General features: G+C 42.1%; 1 protein-coding gene across 1 annotated transcript in view; it reads left to right on the forward strand.

The window, feature by feature from the left end:
• LOC125233161 (cathepsin L-like proteinase) overlaps positions 1–23,061 on the forward strand; it is a 59,504-nt gene that overhangs the window by 23,568 nt on the left and 12,875 nt on the right. Inside the window, exons 6-7 of the mRNA XM_048139049.1 lie at positions 21,753–21,862; positions 22,258–22,366. Coding sequence (XP_047995006.1) covers positions 21,753–21,862; positions 22,258–22,366 — 219 coding nt within the window. The remainder of the gene's footprint in view (positions 1–21,752; positions 21,863–22,257; positions 22,367–23,061) is intronic.

Consider the following 23,061-nt stretch of genomic DNA (forward strand, 5'->3'; position numbering starts at 1 on the left):
GTAATATGTAACGGGTATAGTATTCTTAACTTGTTTTATTGTAAATAATTCTGTAGACCAATTAGGCGTATAACCTTTATGAAAAGCGCCTTTGTACTTGCTTATACGTACGCAATCCCCTACACTGAATTTGTTGGCCCTTGTTTGTAGGTATGAGCGAGGTTTGTTTAGTATAGATTTTATTTCAGACTCTTTATGGAAATCAACATCTATCGGTCTACACCTTATTGTGCGATGAAATGTATGATTATATGAATTCACAATATCATGTAAAGGTTTTCCAAACCATTTGTAATTGCCAACAAAACTAAAATATTTATACAGTTTGCCTTTTAAAGTTTTTATAACCCTTTCTACAATTGATGCTTTTTTAACTGAATAGGTTGAATAATGGTTTATCTGCAAGGATTCCAAATAATTTTTAAATTCAGTATTGTAAAATTCTTTCCCCAAATCTGTCTGTAGATGTTTAGGTTTGCGTTTTGCAGTGTCAATTAGTTGCCTAAATGCGTCTTTGGTCTCAAATTTGGTCTTAGATTTCATCGGAATTCCCCATATGTATTTTGAAAATGTATCAATGACAACCAAAACGTACTTATAACCCTTATTAATATTATGAAATTTTTGTAAATCCAGTAAATCTGCTTGCCACAAATCATCTATGCCTTTTAGTACAACTGAACGCCGCGCAAAATTTTTGCGAGCAGACCTATGAATTTCATTTACTATTTGGTTCTTTTCCATTACTGAGTCTGCTCAAAATACCCTCAGTTTCCTTTTTTGTATAAAAGTTCAAGTTCAACTGGCGCTGCAAGCTATGAATTTGTGAATTTATAGTTTCAAGCAAAGAATCCAATTCACTTTTTTTGTAAGTGCCACTAAAGAGTTGATCAACATATTGTTTGTTTACACCATCAGTAGACAGCACAGGTGTATTAACACCTTTCAGTCGAGACGATTGTAAATCAAAATCGCCATTATCAGCGCGAATTAGTGCCCTTTCGCCAAATTCCGAAAATTCGAATACTCGTAAGCGTTTATGTACATGGTGTCCAAATTTATCAATGTTCATTTTGCTATGTATCATGCTTTATTAAAAGATTAAGATTGACTGCGGATCTAAAGTATCGTTAGGTCATTATATATCTTTCAATATATCTGATTCTTTCAATTCTTCAATTATAGATATTATTTCGTTATCTAACCCTGTATTACCAGCATCCCGGGATGCAATAAGTAGCTTTAATCTTTCAACTAACTCATTTGGATCATCCCAATAAACGTATGAAATATTATTGGTTACCTTTTTCATAGTTGGGAGCCCTTGTCCCTGGACATTACTCCCATTACTTTTTAAACGTTCTTTAGTATATTTAAACATAGGCCTTATGATTTGTAAATATTTTCTACCTTTGTTGCTTTTTATAGGTTTATTTGGATTAAAGTCACGCCTGTGTGCATTCGTTTCTAATAGCAGTAACTTATAATTAAGTTTATCTTCTTCAGTTATAACTTCAAGTTCAGGCACTTTTGTAAATAATAATTCCTTCAAACCCGGGGTTAAATTGTAAGTTTTTCCGCTAATTACTATACTGTTATTATCAAGCGCTACCACATGCGATCCGAGCATAATTTTACCACGTTCTTTGTGTACGCCAAAAGGGATATTCTCCAAATTATACGAAATGTTACCATCACTATTATCATCTCCGGGAGAATCTATCGAATCAGAAGTCTTAAAAGAGAACTCATCAGCTGATTCCTCGCTATTAATACTGTCGTCTAAAGAGGCGTTGCTTCCATCATAAACGTCTCTACTTTTAGAGATCGTAGAATTCACACCAACGGTGTGAGTAGTACTTTCCTTATCACTGGCCTCAGGGCTGAATTTCAATCGCTTAATTGAGTTTTTCCAGTCTGTATCATCAGTCTTAAATTCGTCGCTAAGGTAATTATTTTCATTATTAAAGTTACTTTTTTTATTACTTTTAACCATCTCATTGAGAGGTTCTGTTATTGGTTTTAAAACTGACTCTAATGTCATTTCATTGGCCGTTTTGATGTTACGAATTAACTTAACTTTTCTCTTTACAGCCTCAGCTGACTGAAGCAGCTTCTCTTTTAAATTCTTCTCTTCGTTCATTACGATGCAACCTCGTTGGAATTATATGAAGAAATGGCGGTGTAATGTAATTGCGGCATTCTAAATACATTCATCTAAAATAATAAATGTATCAAAACCCGATCTATAGCATCCTGAATTCTTCGCACAATCCTTATTTATTACTAAGTAGTTGTGCGGTTGGTTCCATACAGTGGCACACATATCTCTAAACTGGTTCCATCGCATATCAGTTCCAACGTGTTCATCATAAATATGTCGTAAATTAATTTCGTCTTGTTTAAACAAAATAATCAGATTTGCATTATCTCTTATTAACTGTTTAGGTATTTTGCTGTAGGTTTGATTCAAGTAAAAACTATTAATGTTTTTGTGTCGTCCCATCGCAAAGTAATCCCTTATATTATTTTGATTTTCACATGCAACGTCATCAAATATGAATACAGAGTCATTAGCTGCATCCTGAGGACTCACGACTTCATCATTTTCGCGATATTTGAAATAATTTACTGAGGGAACCAATGACAACACTTTTTCTAGATAGTTGTATAAAGGTTGATAAAGAGTTTTTGAATACACATACACATTTTGAAAACGAATTCCTTGTTCATGTAAAAGAAGACCTATCATTAGATTGGTCTTTCCACAATTAGATGGTCCACAAATGACGCAACGGATTGAATTCGGTAAAAGTTTTCCATGATAAGAATTCTGTTTTGAACAGTTTGAAGCTAGTATGTCAAACCGAAGGGTTTGAGGTTGCTTAACAAACTTCATAGTAAATACTCGTTAGTTAGCAACGTCTTGTTATAATGAAATGTTAATCCATAATGATGACTTACATTGTCAACTCGATTAATATGCCTACTTTGGCCGCGAAACGCTCGAACGGTATGAAGTGATTTTAAACACAACTATTATCGCGAAAGGATATCGATGTGGTTTAAACTTCCTAACGATGATGATACAATTCTTGCCCAGATATTTGAGGGTTAGGATGTATTTGGGAGTTTAGACCACTGGAATGAGTTTGAGCGAGAATCGCTCGAACGAAATGAAAGTGGTTTAAACTTCCCAAATATATACTACTTGCAGCGCATCAATTGCGTCTATCGCTCCTCCCAGAACCCGATCTCTGATGTTTAGGCACGTGTCTTTCAAAATGCGTGCACAGCAGTAGATGAGACTTACGATGATGCGCTCAACATCGTGCCAGTTTCATCTAGGAGGGCAATGGGACGGTATCCTAAGGGACAGTCAGCTGGACTACCCTTTTTTCGAAAGGTACAGTCTGCCCACCTTCCAACGAGAATTTATACCCTCTCGGAGGCAGTCGTCAATGTGCCCACGTAATTATGGTCGCGTTCACACTTAAAAATGTTTGTCATTGTTTTGTTCCCTTTATTTTAATGTATAATTTATAAACTCTGGAAATATTATCTTATTTTAAATTGTGTACTTTTTTGCAACTTTTTATCCTGTTTGTGATGTGTGTGTGCTTTCCGTGTTTTCACTCGCAATGGCCCCGACGGAAGATCAGCGTTGGCCCTCCCAGGCTAACACCATGCTGAGTCGGGACCATTTCGTGGCAATTATTATGTATGTACCTATATTTTTGTGTTGTGTAAATAATTTCTGTTTTCACTTGTCACGAATAAATGATTTCTATTCTATTCTTTCTATTCTAATCTACTTCCAAGATGTTTAAAGAGCCAAGGCACACCGTCCGGCCCTAGAGTGGCCCTCATTTTAAATACTGACCTCATTATCTCGACATCTGTTACCAAGGAGACATCAAGGAGACGAACCAACTCTTCCACTGGGGCAGCCATTGCAGGCATTACATGCACAAGTACAACTCACATTGTGAATCATGATATGTGCTTTGTTGTTTTACAAGACTGTGATTGTAGGTACTTATTTATTTATTCTTTATTGCACATAAAAAAGTACAAAATGGTGTACATAATGCCTTAAGGCATTCTCTACCAGTCAAACACTGCAGGCATCGTGACTGAAAATAATAATCAGATATCACTTACTGTACTTCAACTGTTTTGAATAAAAAATAATGGATATTGTTTAAAAAAATACTTTTTTTTGCTTTTGTTTCTACTTAAAGAAAAAAAAATTGAATCCTAACGAAATCATAATAGTCGATATACGTTGAATTATTAGTGGTAAACTTGTTTTTTTATTCAAACTCTCTTTATCCTGCCACGTTTTCCCTGCTACCCTGTCTATTCACTTTCTCCTGTATGTCTAAAACTAGTTTTTTAAAGGTGCGCGGGGCCCGAGGGCCCCGCGGTCTTTCTTGTTTTTTTGTTTTTGCTTTTGCTTTATGCTTTTTAGTTTTTGCTTTATGTTTTTTTGCTAAGCTTGTTTGTTTTATTGCTTTGCTTGTTTGCTTTTTTGCTTTAGCCTTGGCGTGCTTGGGAGCACTCTCTGCCCGTAGCTCGGCCTGCGGCCTCGCGAGCTTGGGAGGCTCTCAGACACGCTCCGGGCCTTCGGCCCTCCGCGTAGTTACTGTGGGGGTTGTGGGGAAGTTGGAGCTTAAACACGACCCAATAGTAAAAGTGTCTTAGAGAAGCGAAACGACGGGCCGGAGGCCGCAGTTTAAGCTCCAACTTCCCGGACCGCCGGCGAGCCGGTCAGGGACGCTCCGGGCCTTCGGCCCTACGCGGAGCTCGGCCTTCGGCCTTCGCTTGGTTTCGTAGCTCCGCGTCGGGCCTCCGGCCCGCCGCGTCGCTTTTTAGACACTTCACTTATTGTTCTGCTTGGGAGCATTCTCTGCCCACAGCTCGGCCTGCGGCCTTCGCGTGCTTGGGAGCCTATCAGACACGCTCCGGGCCTTCGGCCCTCCGCGTAGTTTCTGTGGGGGTTGTAGAGAAATTGGAGCTTAAACACGACCCAATATTAAAAGTGTCTTGAGAAGCTCACGACGGGCCTGCGGCCTGCGGCCTCCGGCCCGTCGTTTCGCTTCTCTAAGACACTTTTACTATTGGGTCGTGTTTAAGCTCCAACTTCCCGGACCGCCGGCGAGCCGATCAGGGACGCTCCGGGCCTTCGGCCCTACGCGGAGCTCGGCCTTCGGCCTTCGCTTGGTTTCGAAGCTCCGCGTCGGGCCTCCGGCCCGCCGCGTCGCTTTTTAGACACTTTAATTATTGTTCTGCTTGGGAGGATTCTCTGCCCGCAGCTCGGCCTGCGGCCTTCGCGTGCTTGGGAGCCTCTCAGACACGCTCCGGGCCTTCGGCCCTCCGCGTAGTTACTGTGGGGGTTGTAGCGAAGTTGGCGCCCCTCTCAGGGACGCTCCGGGCCTTCGGCCCTACGCGGAGCTCAGCCTTCGGCCTTCGCTGGGTTTCGAACCTCCGCGTCGCTTTTTAGATACTTTTACTTATATTTTTAGGGTTCCGTACCTCAAAAGGAAAAAACGGAACCCTTATAGGATCACTTTGTTGTCCGTCTGTCCGTCCGTCCGTCTGTCAAGACCCTTTTTCTCAGGAACGCGTGGAGGTATGAAGCTGAAATTTATATCAATTACTCAGGTCTACTGTCCCTTGAAGCTGTGAAAAAATCAAACTTCTAAGCCAACGCAATCAAAAGATACAGCCGTTTATGCCGCAAATTTTCGACACTTGCAAGGGAATCAAAACCTACAGGTTGCTTCCCGTGAACTCAGAATCTTGAAATTTGGTACGAAGCAACGCCTTATAGCATAGATAAAGGAAAAATTACGAAAACCATAAATTTTTAGTTACATCAGGTTTGTACGGAACCCTCGGTGCGCGAGTCCGACTCGCACTTGGCCGGTTTTTTTGCTTGGGAGCACTGTCTGTACGCAGCTCGGACTTCGGACCGGAGCAATGACGTTCGGGCTGTGGAACACTCCTTCAGGCTGGTAGGGAAATTTGACTTTGTCCCCTCTCGCCGCCGTTTTTGACTTTTCCAAATTTTTTTTTCTCATTTATGTTTTTGGCCCCCGTTCTTACCACTTGCCAAATTTGAACGCGATTTTTCAAAGACTTTGCCAATTTTTCAAAGTCGGCCATTTTGAAATTTTGTAAATGCCATTCGATGGACCACAAATAACTGTACAACATTAGTTCAAGCACTTTTAAACTTTTTCCTACCGTTACGGAGCTATGGGGATTAAAAAAAAAAACCTCCATACAAACTGGTAGGGAAATTTGACTTTGTCCCCTCTCGCCGCCGTTTTTGACTTTTCCAAAAAATTTTTTTTCTAATTTCTATTTTTGGCCCCCGTTCTTACCACGTGCCAAATTTGAACGCGCTCGGACCGAAAATAAAAAAAAAAATTTTCAAAGTCGGCCATTTTGAAATTTTGTAAATGCCATTCGATGGACCTCAGATAACTGTACAACATTAGTTCAAGCACTATTAACCTTTTCCCTACCGTTACGGAGCTATGGGGATTAAAAAAAAAACCTCCATACAAACTGGTAGGGAAATTTGACTTTGTCCCCTCTCGCCGCCGTTTTTGACTTTTCCAAAAATTTTTTTTTCTCATTTCTATTTTTGGCCCCCGCTCTTACCACGTGCCAAATTTGAACGCGCTCGGACCGAAAATAAAAAAAAAATTTTCAAAGTCGGCCATTTTGAAATTTTGTAAATGCCATTCGATGGACCTCAGATAACTGTACAACATTAGTTCAAGCACTATTAACCTTTTCCCTACCGTTACGGAGCTATGGGGATTTAAAAAAAGGACCTCCATACAAATTTCAATTGGCCTTCAAAGGGCGCCATTTTGAATTTTTCAAAATTTTCTTTTTGTATACTAATCTTGGGGTGACTGTCTACCCGTGTGCAAAATTTCAGCGCGCTCGGACCATTTTGAAATTTTTCAAAAAAAAAAAGTCGGCCATTTTGATTTTTTTTTAATGCCATTCGATGGACCTCGGGTGACTGTATAACATTTGTTTGAGCACTTTTCACTTCTTTGTACCGTTACGGAGCTATGGTAATTAAAAGAAAAACCTCCATTCAAATTTCAATTGGCCCTCAAAGGCCGCCATTTTGAATTTTTCAAAATTTTCTTTTTGAATACTAATCTTAGCGCGACCGTCCACCCGTGTGCCAAATCTCAGCGCGCTAGGACCATTTTGAAAATTTTCAAAAAAAAAAAGTCGGCCATTTTGATTTTTTTTTAATGCAACTTTTTTCTACTCGGATACCTGTATGACATTTGGTCGAGCACCCCCCGGCTATCTCTTACGGTTTAAAAGTTGCCATACAAAATAAAAGTGGCCAGTTTTCTCACATTTATAGCATTTTTCAAATTTTTTTTATTTCATTCGAATCAAGGCCGCTTGGAGATTCTACGACCAAAATTTGAGCACTCCACGATAAATTTGAAAAATTGTCAAAAAAAAAAGTCGGCCATTTTGAAAAAAAAATGGCGGCGTCAAAAACTGCCCAGGGTCCTCTATGACATTTGGTCGAACACTCCCCAGCTAACTCCAGCCGTTTGGCCAGGCCGTCCAACATTTTTTTACCCGGAACCGGTAGACCGACGGTCTGATCTATCCGGGGTCGCAGGACCAAACTCTATACGACCACACCAAACACTGCCACCTGCAAAAACTCCTTCTGCCCATTTTTGGAAAAATGTCAGTCGGGTTGTAGCTTTATATTATATAGAACTAGTTTTTTAAAGGTGCGCGGGGCCCGAGGGCCCCGCGGTGTTCTTTTTTTGTTTTGCTTTTGTGCTTTGCTTATGTTTTTTGTGCTTTGCTTATGCTTTTGCTTTTTGTTTTTGAGTTATGCTTATGCTTTTTGTTTTTAGCTATGCTTGTTTGCTTTAGCCTTTGCGTGCTTGGGAGCATTCTCTGCCCGCAGCTCGGCCTGCGGCCTCGCGTGCTTGGGAGCCTGTCAGACACGCTCCGGGCCTTCGGCCCTCCGCGTAGTTACTGTGGGGGTTGTAGGGAAGTTGGAGCTTAAACACGACCCAATAGTAAAAGTGTCTTGAGAAGCTCACGACGGGCCTACGGCCTGCGGCCTCCGGCCCGTCGTTTCGCTTCTCTAAGACACTTTTACTATTGGGTCGTGTTTAAGTTCCAACTTCCCGGTCCGCCGGCGAGCCGATCAGGGACGCTCCGGGCCTTCGGCCCTACGCGGAGCTCGGCCTTCGGCCTTCGCTTGGTTTCGAAGCTCCGCGTCGGGCCTTCGGCCCGCCGCTTCGCTTATTTAGATACTTTTTGTAATTGTTTTGTTTGGGAGCACAGTCTGTACGCAGCTCGGCCTGCGGCCTTCGCGTGCTTGGGAGCACTCTGCCCGCAGCTCGGCCTGCGGCCTTCGCGTGCTTGGGAGCCTCTGAGACACGCTTCGGGCCTTCGGCCCTCCGCGTAGTTACTGTGGGGGTTGTAGGGAAGTTGGAGCTTAAACACGACCCAATAGTAAAAGTGTCTTGAGAAGCTCACGACGGGCCTACGGCCTGCGGCCTCCGGCCCGTCGTTTCGCTTCTCTAAGACACTTTTACTATTGGGTCGTGTTTAAGCTCCAACTTCCCGGTCCGCCGGCGAGCCGATCAGGGACGCTCCGGGCCTTCGGCCCTACGCGGAGCTCGGCCTTCGGCCTTCGCTTGGTTTTGAAGCTCCGCGTCGGGCCTTCGGCCCGCCGCTACGCTTATTATGACACTTTTAATTATTCTTCTGCTTGGGAGCACAGTCTGTACGCAGCTCGGCCTGCGGCCTTCGCGTGCTTGGGAGCACTCTGCCCGCAGCTCGGCCTGCGGCCTTCGCGTGCTTGGGAGTCTCTCAGACACGCTCCGGGCCTTCGGCCCTCCGCGTAGTTACTGTGGGGGTTGAGGGAAGTTGGAGCTTAAACACGACCCAATAGTAAAAGTGTCTTGAGAAGCTCACGACGGGCCTACGGCCTGCGGCCTCCGGCCCGTCGTTTCGCTTCTCTAAGACACTTTTACTATTGGGTCGTGTTTAAGCTCCAACTTCCCGGTCCGCCGGCGAGCCGATCAGGGACGCTCCGGGCCTTCGGCCCTACGCGGAGCTCGGCCTTCGGCCTTCGCTGGGTTTCGAAGCTCCGCGTCGGGCCTTCGGCCCGCCGCTTCGCTTGTTAAGATACTTTTTGTTATTGTTTTGCTTGGGAGCACAGTCTGTACGCAGCTCGGCCTGCGGCCTTCGCGTGCTTGGGAGCACTCTGCCCGCAGCTCGGCCTGCGGCCTTCGCGTGCTTGGGAGCCTGTCAGACACGCTCCGGGCCTTCGGCCCTCCGCGTAGTTACTGTGGGGGTTGTAGGGAAGTTGGAGCTTAAACACGACCCAATAGTAAAAGTGTCTTGAGAAGCTCACGACGGGCCTACGGCCTGCGGCCTCCGGCCCGTCGTTTCGCTTCTCTAAGACACATTTACTATTGGGTCGTGTTTAAGCTCCAACTTCCCGGTCCGCCGGCGAGCCGATCAGGGACGCTCCGGGCCTTCGGCCCTACGCGGAGCTCGGCCTTCGGCCTTCGCTAGGATTCGAAGCTCCGCGTCGGGCCTTCGGCCCGCCGCTACGCTTATTAAGACACTTGGGGTGAGCAGTTTGACCGCGTGGGTTCGCCCCGCGGGCCTTGCGGCCCGCCGGGCTCACGTGCCGGCCCCTCTCAGGGACGCTCCGGGCCTTCGGCCCTACGCGGAGCTCGGCCTTCGGCCTTCGCTGGGTTTCGAAGCTCCGCGTCGGGCCTTCGGCCCGCCGCTTCGCTTATTTAGATACTTTTTGTTATTGTTTTGCTTGGAAGCACAGTCTGTACGCAGCTCGGCCTGCGGCCTTCGCGTGCTTGGGAGCCTCTCGTACACGCTCCGGGCCTTCGGCCCTCCGCGTAGTTACTGTGGGGGTTGTAGGGAAGTTGGAGGTTACACACGACCCAATAGTAAAAGTGTCTTGAGAAGCTCACGACGGGCCTGCGGCCTGCGGCCTCCGGCCCGTCGTTTCGCTTCTCTAAGACACTTTTACTATTGGGTCGTGTGTAACCTCCAACTTCCCGGACCGCCGGCGAGCCGATCAGGGACGCTCCGGGCCTTCGGCCCTACGCGGAGCTCGGCCTTCGGCCTTCGCTCGGCTCCGAAGCTCCGCCGTCGGGCCTTCGGCCCGCCGGCTACGCTTGTTTAGACACTTTTGTAAGGAAATTGTATGGGAGCACTTTCTGCCCGCGGCAGGCCTTCGGCCTCGCCTGAAATTACTTGGAATTGGCCCGGGTGGGAGCCCAAAGTCGAGCTCCGGGCCTGCGGCCCTCCGCGGGGTCGGCCTTCGGCCTCCCACCCTGAAGCTCGCCCTTCGGGCTCGCGAAATTACTTGGAAAATTGATTTTGCCATAACGGCGGCCATCTTGGATTTTCGAAAAAATTTTTTTGACATTTGTAATCTGGGGGGCCATACCTCTCGGCGTGCCAAATTTGAGCGCGCTCGGACCAACAAAAAAAAAAAAAAAAAAAAAAAGTCGGCCATTTTGAATTTTTTTTGATGCAACTTTTTTCAGCTTGGCCTCTTGTATGACATTTGGTCGAGCACCCTATAGCTATCTCTTACCGTTTAAGAGTTGCCATACAAAAAAAAAGTGGCCAAATTTTCCGCATTTGTAGCATTTTTCAAAATTTTTTTTTATCATTCGAATCTAGACCCTAGAGAGATTCTATGACCAAAATTTCAGGTCGCTACGACAAACTTGAAAAATGACCAAAAAAAAAAGTCGGCCATTTTGAAAAAAAAATGGCGGCCTCCAAAACTGCCCAGGGTCCTCTATGACATTTGGTCGAGCACCCCCCACCTATCCCCCCTGGTTTAGCCAGGCCGTCCAACATTTTTTGACCCAGGAGTCGGAGACCAGATTCCGTATTTTTCCCATACGTCTCCCGACTCCCTTATTACAATGACACATTGACCATGAAAATCGGTTCAGCCGTTTTCCAGAAATAGGGAGAGGTTAGAAATGAGTGGTTTTGCAGCTATATATATTATTAACTAGTTTTTTAAAGGTGCGCGGGGCCCGAGGGCCCCGCGGTGTTCTTTTTTTGTTTTGCTTTTGTGCTTTGCGTATGCTTTTGCTTTTTGTTTTTGGTTTTGAGCTATGCTTTTTTGTTTTTGTCCTTTGCTTGTTTGATTTATTGCTTTGCTTGTTTGCTTTTTTGCTTTAGCCTTTGCGTGCTTGGGAGCACTCTCTGCCCGCAGCTCGGCCTGCGGCCTCGCGTGCTTGGGAGCCTGTCAGACACGCTCCGGGCCTTCGGCCCTCCGCGTAGTTACTGTGGGTGTTGTAGGGAAGTTGGAGCTTAAACACGACCCAATAGTAAAAGTGTCTTGAGAAGCTCACGACGGGCCTGCGGCCTGCGGCCTCCGGCCCGTCGTTTCGCTTCTCTAAGACACTTTTACTATTGGGTCATGTTTAAGCTCCAACTTCCCGGACCGCCGGCGAGTCGATCAGGGACGCTCCGGGCCTTCGGCCCTGCGCGGAGCTCGGCCTTCGGCCTTCGCTGGGTTTCGAAGCTCCGCGTCAGGCCTTCGGCCCGCCGCTACGCTTATTATGACACTTTTAATTATTGTTCTGCTTGGGAGCACAATCTGTACGCAGCTCGGCCTGCGGCCTTCGCGTGCTTGGGAGCACTCTGCCCGCAGCTCGGCCTGCGGCCTTCGCGTGCTTGGGAGTCTCTCAGACACACTCCGGGCCTTCGGCCCTCCGCGTAGTTACTGGGGGTTGTAGGGAAGTTGGCGCCCCTCCTAGGGACGCTCCGGGCCTTCGGCCCTACGCGGAGCTCGGCCTTCGGCCTTCGCTTGGTTTCGAAGCTCCGCGTCGGGCCTCCGGCCCGCCGCGTCGCTTTTTAGACACTTTCATTATTGTTCTGCTTGGGAGCATTCTCTGCCCGCAGCTCGGCCTGCGGCCTTCGCGTGCTTGGGAGCCTCTCAGACACGCTCCGGGCCTTCGGCCCTCCGCATAGTTACTGTGGGGGTTGTAGGGAAGTTGGCGCCCCTCTCAGGGACGCTCCGGGCCTTCGGCCCTACGCGGAGCTCGGCCTTCGGCCTTCGCTTGGTTTCGAAGCTCCGCGTCGGGCCTCCGGCCCGCCGCGTCGCTTTTTAGACACTTTTACTTATATTTTTTTGCTTGGGAGCACTGTCTGTACGCAGCTCGGACCTCGGACCGGAGCAATGACCGTTGGGCTGTGGAACGCTCCCTCAGGCTGGTAGGGAAATTTGACTTTGTCCCCTCTCGCCGCCGTTTTTGACTTTTCCAAAATTTTTTTTTTCTCATTTCTATTTTTGGCCCCCGTTCTTACCACGTGCCAAAATTGAACGCGCTCGGACCGAAAATAAAAAAAAAAATTTCAAAGTCGGCCATTTTGAAATTTTGTAAATGCCATTCGATGGACCTCAGATCTGCCGTCCTATCACTAAAACCCATCTAATGGCCGCTGTACACACATGGCCAACAGTTCCACCAACCCCCTTGGCCATGTGTGTAGAGGGCTACTTGGCCGTAAGTTGGCAGTTGGCGCTTGCGCTTGCCGGCCAACCGATTCGTGTCGGTTTTTTGTCTACACATCAAAGGATCTTGGCGCCAATGGCCAACTGCGTTTACACGTTGGCGCTTCATTCAGTTGGTCGTCAGCCGTCAGAGAGGACGGTAGTGAAATATTTACGAAAATAATAAGTTTATCTATGTCAATAATAGTGTAGATTTTAGGAAATAAAATAACCTTGCAAATGTTTAATGTATTTCCTAAAAAAGATAAATGTTCTTATCATAATATTAAAAAAATTGTTAATATTTCAAATAATTTAATTTTACTACGGGGTTATTATTTTTTAATCAAATTTTTCTGTCAATGTCTATGATCTAGAATTTCCTAGACTTTTCCATTCCACGTCCATCTTTCATGAAGAGCCAATGCCAAGTGATTGGTTCGCCAATGTGTAAACAGCGGCTCTTATCTTGGCCAAGGGGTTTCACAAAGGGCTGGTGGAACCGTTGGCCATGTGTGTACAGGGGCCATAACCCACAAATGATAGTTTTGAGATATGGGCAAAAAACATAAAAACCCATATCTCTAGGAAATGTGTCGATTTAGTCCAGATTTCTTTTATTCTTAAATTAAAACTAAATTCACGCTAACATTATTTAAAATCAATTTAATTAAATATTGCTTAATTTATTAGAAATTCGCCATTTTGTGTTTAAGTTATGCAAATAATTCCTAAAATATGTATGATTTTACTGTTAAAACACGGTTAAGTATACTTTAGCCGTGTTTTAGGATTGAATAATACATAAAACATGGCTTAATAACGGAAAAGTAACTTTACGTGTTTATAGTAATCGTAACTGAGCATTGCATAATAATCTAAAAACATAGCTTAATAACCGCAAAGACACTAAACAATTTTATACTATCGTATATGCTCTAAAAAAATGCTGTAACCGTTTTTAAGCTATGCAATGACTACTTACATCGAAATAATTTGTATGCATTCCTAACCTAAAAGCCCGCTATATGACAAACCAGCGACGATTACTAGGTTTTAGCATTGTCATTCTTTTTAAAAGGAGTTTATCATTTTAGCAATGTCCCGTTTACCTGCAGTACCTGCACTAAGTTTCAAGAGCAATTCAATTTGTTAAATGAATAAAAGACAACTGTATGATATTGTAACCATTTATTTGCATGCATAAAAAACCACGTTATAAGTTATATTACAAATCAACATATTTAAACTTAATATAATATTCTAACATTAGTGAAAACTAACATAACATTAATATGAAACAATAAAATTCGCTTTTTACATTGCAACAAATCAATTTGCTATACCGACACGGCGAAAGGTGTCGCTCTTGGATATCCAAAGTTATTCGTATTATTACTATAATACACTATTAAAATAATGTTATATAAGGTTAAAAACGGTTGACATTGGCAGTTCTTACAAAAAGAAACACGGATTTCATTTATTATTCGCCAAGCAAGTGAAAATAGCAATCTTTATTTATTTTATACTTCAAAAATTCAAAATACATTTAGGATTGTTTGACATAATAATTTTCTCTCTTTCCGCTTGATTCCGTTCTTCTTAAAATGTATTTTTCTTTTTTTGTGCGTTTGGTTTTCGACAGTTGTATTATTAATATTAATATTACGAGTGTAGTGCTCTATATCGACGGTGGTTCTACATCGATAAATGGTTATATGTACTTATGTGTAGGTCAGTCCTCCTTTTCTGTATGTAAAACTTCTGGATTTGAAGGGTCTGAATGAATTGGTACAGCAGAATACTTATATATCATACATGTTTTTTTTTTCTTTAAACTAGAATCAATATAGAGATCAATTTCTGGTAAAATCAGGTGCATCATTGCTTAAAATTGTATTAACTAGGTTAAATTTAAGTCTGTTGTTTGTATGAATTGGAGCGGATAAATCAAGATAAAGCTTCATTTTGGATGATACATATGTTGTCATTTTACAATTTTTACATGCTAGGTATAGAGTTCTTCTTCTTTCGAGTCATCACTTGTAGTTTCAATGCGTCTGCGACGGAATAGTCAAAAACCTTCTTTCCTTATATCAAGATGAGAAGCATTTTACGAATGATTAAAGAAGTAAACGTTGTTCGATTTTGTTACAACGAAGGATAAACCCAAATTCGATGATCTTCAGCAACGGTTTTAGCTTGGACCAGTAAAAGGGAGTTTTAAAATTGATGTATTTTCGTCAGCATTGAAAATTAAAGCAGAAACGTTCGACGTGGCTAAGTTAGGCAAAGAATTCTGAGGTATCAATCTCAAAAATTCTTGAAACAATACACAACGATAGAATGTTCCTTGGTAAAGATCGAGTTGAGCAATCCCCTTCTGTTCTACATTTATTAAACTTACTGCTGGTGTGATGACTTGTGGTCGGTTTTTCGGTATTCATTTTATTCGCAGATCTCTGTTATCGTTTGTATCCTGAAGTTCGTAACAAGCCTAAAAGAAATAACATTAATTAATTTGATTTTTGACTGCATTATTAAATCAGCTTGACGGTAATATAATGTTGCGCAAGTAATCCATACCTACATAGGTACTAAAACATTGTAAGGTAAATAAATGCTTACAAAATGTATGTGGCTATGGCAATGCCTACATAGCAATAGGATGGTACAATGTAATTTCTTGACTTTTTTGTTTACGCTTTATTTGTACACAATAGTTTTAACTGGGCTCTTGATCGAATAACTTATGAGTTAGGTATTTACTTGTCGCGGCAAACGTGTGATAATACGTTAGCAAAACGCAAGTTGTGCTTGAAAAAAACCTTAAAAAAAATATATTTAATACTTACCTGGTCTTCGGTTTCTTAACATTTTAAGGAGAAAATGTTCATTCACCGGTCACTACAGCCTTGGCGCAATAACTTTGGAAGGTATACTTTTACAACTAGCGGGGTTTTAGCGTAGCTTTGCTGGTTTGTCCTGTTTCAGTGTGGCATTATGAATATTTTTTAGTAATAAATTCACCGTAAAGCGCAGTAACTAGGTTTTAGTGATGTATTTGTAACCGAAATTACAATGAAAGTCTTTAAATACACGGTTAAAGGACTTTAGCCGTGTTTAAGCGTAGTATTTTATTTAAAAAAGTGAATGTTATAAAATGTAATAACGCAATTAAACGGCTTTAATGGGAATTTATGAAGCTTATGTCAAGTAACGTTGTTATAGTTATGTATCGTGTGATAAAACTATGAAGATAAACAACTGCTAAGCGCTTTAATATAAGTTATAGAAGACAAATGTGGGTTTGCGGTTTTATACTATTGAAAAGGGTTATAAAATAGTGCACTTAGCGAGGTATGTCGACTCTGTATCTCGGTAACTAAAAATGATAAAAATATGATTCCAAGACCTGTCGATGGGGAATTCTTTCCTATTTAAGAATATTTATCCAAATGAAAACTGGTAATATGCAGCTTAGAGGGGTTCTAGTGATAGGACGGCAGAGATAACTGTACAACATTAGTTCAAGCACATTTAACCTTTTTTCTACCGTTACGGAGCTATGGGGATTTAAAAAAAAACCTCCATACAAACTGGTAGGGAAATTTGACTTTGTCCCCTCTCGCCACCGGTTTTGACTTTTCCAATTTTTTTTTTTCTCATTTCTATTTTTGGCCCCCGTTCTTACCACGTGCCAAATTTGAACGCGCTCGGACCGAAAATAAAAAAAAAAAATTTCAAAGTCGGCCATTTTGAAATTTTGTAAATGCCATTCGATGGACCTTAGATAACTGTACAACATTAGTTCAAGCACTTTTAACCTTTTCCCTACCGTAACGGAGCTATGGGGATTAAAAAAAAAGACCTCCATACAAATTTCAATTGGCCTTCAAAGGGCGCACTTTTGAATTTTTCAAAATTTTCTTTTTGTATACTAATCTTAGGGCGGCTGTCCACCCGTGTGCAAAATTTCAGCGCGCTCGGACCATTTTGAAATTTTTCAAAAAAAAAAGTCGGCCATTTTGTTTTTTTTTTAATGCCATTCGATGGACCTCGGGTGACTGTATAACATTTGTTTGAGCACTTTTCACTTGTTTGTACCGTTACGGAGCTATGGAAATTAAAAGAAAAACCTCCAGTCAAATTTCAATTGGCCCTCAAAGGCCGCCATTTTGAATTTTTCAAAATTTTCTTTTTGAATACTAATCTTGGGGCGACCTTCCACCCGTGTGCCAAATCTCAGCGCGCTAGGCCCATTTTGAAATTTAAAAAAAAAAAAAGTCGGCCATTTTGAATTTTTTTTAATGCAACTTTTTTCTACTCCGAGACCTGTATGACATTTGGTCGAGCACCCCCGGCTATCTCTTACGGTTTAAAAGTTGCCATACAAAATAAAAGTGGCCAGTTTTCCCACATTTGTAGCACTTTTCAATTTTTTTTTATTTCATTCGAATCAAGGCCGCTTGGAGATTCTATGACCAAAATTTGAGCTCTCTACGACAAACTTGAAAAATCGTCAAAAAAAAAAGTCGGCCATTTTGAAAAAAAAATGGCGGCGTCAAAAACTGCCCAGGGTCCTCTATGACATTTGGTCGAACACTCCCCGGCTAAGTCCAGCCGTTTGGCCAGGCCGTCCAACATTTTTTTACCCGGAACCGGTAGACCGACGGTCTGATCTATCCGGGGTCGCAGGACCAAACTCTATACGACCACACCAAACACTGCCACCTTCAAATCCCCCTTCTGCCTATTTTTTGAAAAATGTCAGTCGGGTTGTAGCTTTATATTATATAGACTAGTTTTTTAAAGGTGCGCGGGGCCCGAGGGCCCCGCGGTCTTTCTTGTTGCTTTTTTTTTTTTTTTTGCTTTGCTTGTTTGTTTTTTTTGCTTTGCTTGTTTGTTTTTTTGCTTTGCTTGTTTGTTTTTTTGCTTTGCTTTTTTGCTTTTTTGTTTCTTTGCTTAGCTTGTTTGTTTTTTTGCTTTACTTGTTTGCTTTTTGCTTTAGCCTTTGTGTGCTTGGATTGGAAGCACTCTCTGCCCGCAGCTCGGCCTGCGGCCTTCGCGTGCTTGGGAGCCTGTCAGACACGCTCCGGGCCTTCGGCCCTCCGCGTAGTTACTGTGGGGGTTGTAGGGAAGTTGGAGCTTAAACACGATCCAATAGTTAAAGTGTCTTGAGAAGCTCACGACGGGCCTGCGGCCTGCGGCCTCCGGCCCGTCGTTTCGCTTCTCTAAGACACTTTTACTATTGGGTCGTGTTTAAGCTCCAACTTCCCGGTCCGCCAGAGAGCCGATCAGGGACGCTCCGGGCCTTCGGCCCTACGCGGAGCTCGGCCTTCGGCCTTCGCTGGGTTTCGTTTCGAAGCTCCGCGGCGGGCCGAAGGTCGCTTTTTAGACACCTTGATTATCGTTCTGCTTGGGAGCACAGTCTGTACGCAGCTCGGCCTGCGGCCTTCGCGTGCTTGGGAGCACTCTGCCCGCAGCTCGGCCTGCGGCCTTCGCGTGCTTGGGAGCCTGTCAGACACGCTCCGGGCCTTCGGCCCTCCGCGTAGTTACTGTGGGGATTGTAGGATTTGTAGGGAAGTTGGACCTCCGGCCCGCCGCGTCGCTTTTTAGACACTTTTACTTATATTTTCTTGCTTGGGAGCACTGTCTGTACGCAGCTCGGAACTTGGACCGGAGCAATGACCGTCGGGCTGTAGAACGCTCCCTCAGGCTGGTAGGGAAATTTGACTTTGTCCCCTCTCGCCGCCGTTTTTGACTTTTCCAAAATTTTTTTTTCTCATTTCTATTTTTGGCCCCCGTTCTTACCACGTGCCAAATTTGAACGCGCTCGGACCGAAAAAAAAAAAAAAAATTTCAAAGTCGGCCATTTTGAAATTTTGTAAATGCCATTCGATGGACCTCAGATAACTGTACAACATTAGTTTAAGCACTATAAACCTTTTTCCTACCGTTACGGAGCTATGGGGATTTAAAAAAAAACCTCCATACAAACTGGTAGGGAAATTTGACTTTGTCCCCTCTCGCCACCGTTTTTGACTTTTCCAAATTTTTTTTCTCATTTCTATTTTTGGCCCCCTTTCTTACCACGTGCCAAATTTGAACGCGCTCGGACCGAAAAAAAAAAAAATTTCAAAGTCGGCCATTTTGAAATTTTGTAAATGCCATTCGATGGACCTCAGGTAACTGTACAACATTAGTTCAAGCACTATTAACCTTTTCCCTACCGTTACGGAGCTATGGGGATTTAAAAAAGGACCTCCATACAAATTTCAATTGGCCTTCAAAGGGCGCCATTTTGAATTTTTCAAAATTTTCTTTTTGTATACTAATCTTGGGGTGGCTGTCTACCCGTGTGCAAAATTTCAGCGCGCTCGGACCATTTTGAAATTTTTCAAAAAAAAAGTCGGCCATTTTGATTTTTTTTTAATGCCATTCGATGGACCTCGGGTGACTGTATAACATTTGTTTGAGCACTTTTCACTTCTTTGTACCGTTACGGAGCTATGGTAATTAAAAGAAAAACCTCCATTCAAATTTCAATTGGCCCTCAAAGGCCGCCATTTTGAATTTTTCAAAATTTTCTTTTTGAATATAAATCTTGGGGCCACTTTCCACCCGTGTGCCAAATCTCAGCGCGCTAGGACCATTTTGAAATTTTTCAAAAAAAAAAGTCGGCCATTTTGAATTTTTTTTAATGCAACTTTTTTCTACTCGGATACCTGTATGACATTTGGTCGAGCACCCCCCGACTATCTCTTACGGTTTAAAAGTTGCCATACAAAATAAAAGTGGCCAGTTTTCCCACATTTGTAGCATTTTTCAATTTTTTTTTATTTCATTCGAATCAAGGCCGCTTGGAGATTCTACGACCAAAATTTGAGCACTCCACGATAAATTTGAAAAATTGTCAAAAAAAAAAGTCGGCCATTTTGAAAAAAAAATGGCGGCGTCAAAAACTGCCCAGGGTCCTCTATGACATTTGGTCGAACACTCCCTGGCCAACTCCAGCCGTTTGGCCAGGCCGTCCAACATTTTTTTACCCGGAACCGGTAGACCGACGGTCTGATCTATCCGGGGTCGCAGGACCAAACTCTATACGACCACACCAAACACTGCCACCTTCAAATCCCCCTTCTGCCCATTTTTGGAAAAATGTCAGTCGGGTTGTAGCTTTATATTATATAGATTTCAACTCGCTATAAGTTCTACGTTTTTACGACTATTTCGTTCCCTCCTGCAAATTCCGTATCATTGATGCACTCAAAAACATATTTAAATCCAAAAAGGTACAAAAAACCATTTTCATTTTTTTTCATTCACTTTACCCTGACGGTGCCACTTTTTTGAGAACGAACCCTAATGATCTCAACTCAATTAAATAATATCCTATTCATCTCGACTTTTATGCAAGTGAATGTGGGTCTTATTAAGGAAAAATCGTATTGAGAAAGTAGGTAACTGATTTGGGGCAACTTCACAAAGTTGGGAGTGTTCAGTTTCTAAGAGGAAAGACGACGATGATTTCTCCATACAAATGTAGTCTTAGGTTTTCTCCTAGGATATTAATCTTGTTTTAATATAATAAGAGTAAGAAGCATTATAAATTTTCTTACTTATTTTGTCTCTTAATTATTATGTTAATTACAAAATCGAATTAAAGGGCACAGTTATGTTTATACTTTTTCCCCTCACTAGCTCGGAAACACGTGTTTTGTCCTTTAATACCAGCGGGTAAAAACGCATTTTATCCACTAGTGGGTAAAGTTATTTGACCTTGAATAAAGTCAAATTAACTGCTTTAAAATTGATAAAAGTAGGTGAATCTAGTAATAAAGATGATTTACCACCTGTGGAACTACTGGAAGCAGTGATAAACGCATTTTTTGCGTTGTAGTTTCCTCGCTATAGTGAGGGGAAAAGTTTTGTGTTACACTCGGGTGCAAATGTATTTTACTTCTCGTGTGTTAAAAAACTCGCAAGTTCAGGATTCTATTCTCGAACCACTCGCTTCGCTCGTGGTTCAACTATAGAATCCTTTCACTTGCTCGTTTTTCAATTCCACACTCGGCGTTAAAATACAACTTTGCCCCCTTGTATAACAAATAACTATTATACACCTATGTTAATTTGATATTAAATTTATGCGGGTATATATCTTAGCACATAAGTAATTAAGGCTAATTATTAGGTATATTATGTACCTACCTACTAATAATACTTTCTTCGTATTCGAAATGAAAATTAACCTGGACGAAAACACCACTTTATCCCTTGGTTAATAATCTTCAATCATGATTAATAGGTTCCTATATAGTCCCACCGTACTTATCCCGCGAACACACTTAATAGACTGTATTGGCAGTAATTGTTTATTAATTGTTTGACCTAAATTATTTAAGAATAGGGCGCGAAACTCTGCACAGAGGGCGCTGCTAACTGCTAACATTAAACAGGGCGCTGCTAACATTGTGAAGGGTTTAACGAGAACCATTTTCGGCGTCTTACCTCTTTATCGAGCTTGTACAGTCAACCAATTGGAACCCTAGGCCACTGTAGAACTATGTCATAGTGACATTATAAATCAGATTGTAAGAAATTTCTTACTGCTTGTCATTTTGATATGGTTGTAGATTGGCCTTCGCACGTAAGTCCGTTTTCACATTATCCGATCCGATATCGGATGTCGGAAGGATTTCAATAAAAAAAATCCAAGATGGCGCCTGTACGTATGGGATATCGGTCCGACATCCGATATCGGATCGGATAATGTAAAAACGTAGGTACTAAGTGTGACAGTGTGTGTTGCTTCCCAACACGTCGAAAGTGGTTCGCGGTAGATCATCAGATGATCTACCGCGTAGGAAGATGATTCTGTAAACACACCACAATCAAAACTTTTCAACAAACTGGTTAAGGCATACCTATTATAGTCTGGAAAAAAGAGAAGAAATTAAAAAGTGGCCACATCGTCGTGTCATCCCTTTCTTACCAATTTGTTGGAGAAAACGAGACGCGAGGATGTTGTCACTTTTTAAATTCTATTACTCTTTTTTGCCAGGCTGCTGTAGGCCTTAGTTTCTCTATGGTTTAGTACGTGTAATAGTACTGATAGTTCTGCTATGTGATGGTAGATTCTTTTCGTTCTCTCTTTTTTTAGATACGAGTACAGAATGTTCTACATAGGGAAGGAAATCGATTTTATTCAGCATACATATGAATACTTCGATCGGTCCAAACCAGACGCCGATGTCTATAAAATCCCACGCAGTAAGTATTCAATAACAAGTACATACATGCATTAACTCACATCTGTAGGTATTCCCAAATGGAGTAGATAGAGTACATGAAACTGTAAGTTTCAATGCCACACTTCGCTGTTAAGGGGATGAAAGAAAACGGAACACATTTTGTAATTTTTTTAATCGTACCTCTACGAGATTATGTGCAAGAAAATTTTATAAAATACGTTTTTTAATGACCTCTACAGACGTACTACAAATCAACTTGGGATTGTAGTACGTGTTAGACGATAGTTCAGAAATGTCAAAACACTTGTGGGTGTTTTGCTTTTAATGACGTAAATGCGTAATTTAATTAATTACATACTTATTATAACTTCATACAAGTCCACGTTTTAATTTCTTTTTAAATTAATTTTACAGATTTTCGGTGCAATTCTCCCTTTTCAATAAACAACGAAAGAGACGATGAAATCCGATTAGACCTGGAAAGCCCTATTTTTGAACAAAACACGATGGAATTATTTGAAAGGTACCTATCATTCATATTCATACATTATATTCATTTTCTAAATGCATGAAAAAATACATCTTTAATTAGTGAATGTATTGCCGATTATAATGTTCATAACAACACATTTTTCTACACACACATAATTACGAACTTAATAAAAAAAACTCTTATAATTATGTTACCTATTAGGTACATAGTATAATTTCTAGCCTTCCATATAGCAGTAGTTTATTGAGTATACTTGTAATAATTTAGTAGATAATTTAGGCTATAAAAGCCCCAAAAGAAACAAGCAAGATTACAAAACTTACAGCATTAGTTGAGTAAGTTCGTCCTAATGGGAAATCGAAGCGAAAATAACCTAAACACAAAATTAAAATTTTGAAAAAACCCCCGACCGCGACATAGTGGACCGATTTTCATGAAACATGGCTAAGAACACTCCCGACTAACTCAGCTTTCAAACAAAAAAAAACTAAATCGAAATCGGTTCACCCGTTCGGGAGCTACGGTGCCACAGACAGACACACACACAGACAAACAGACAGACAGACAGACAGACAGACAGACAGACAGACAGACAGACAGACACGTCAAACTTATAACACCCCGTAGTTTTTGCGTCGGGGGTTAATAACACTATTCAAGGTAGTCAAAGTATTATACTACTTATCGTCACTACTTTGAAAAAAACTTGTATCTTCTTCTGTCAA

The sequence above is a fragment of the Leguminivora glycinivorella genome, chromosome 14 (genome assembly GCF_023078275.1).
Source record: "Leguminivora glycinivorella isolate SPB_JAAS2020 chromosome 14, LegGlyc_1.1, whole genome shotgun sequence".
NCBI classification, from domain to species: Eukaryota; Metazoa; Arthropoda; class Insecta; order Lepidoptera; family Tortricidae; genus Leguminivora; species Leguminivora glycinivorella.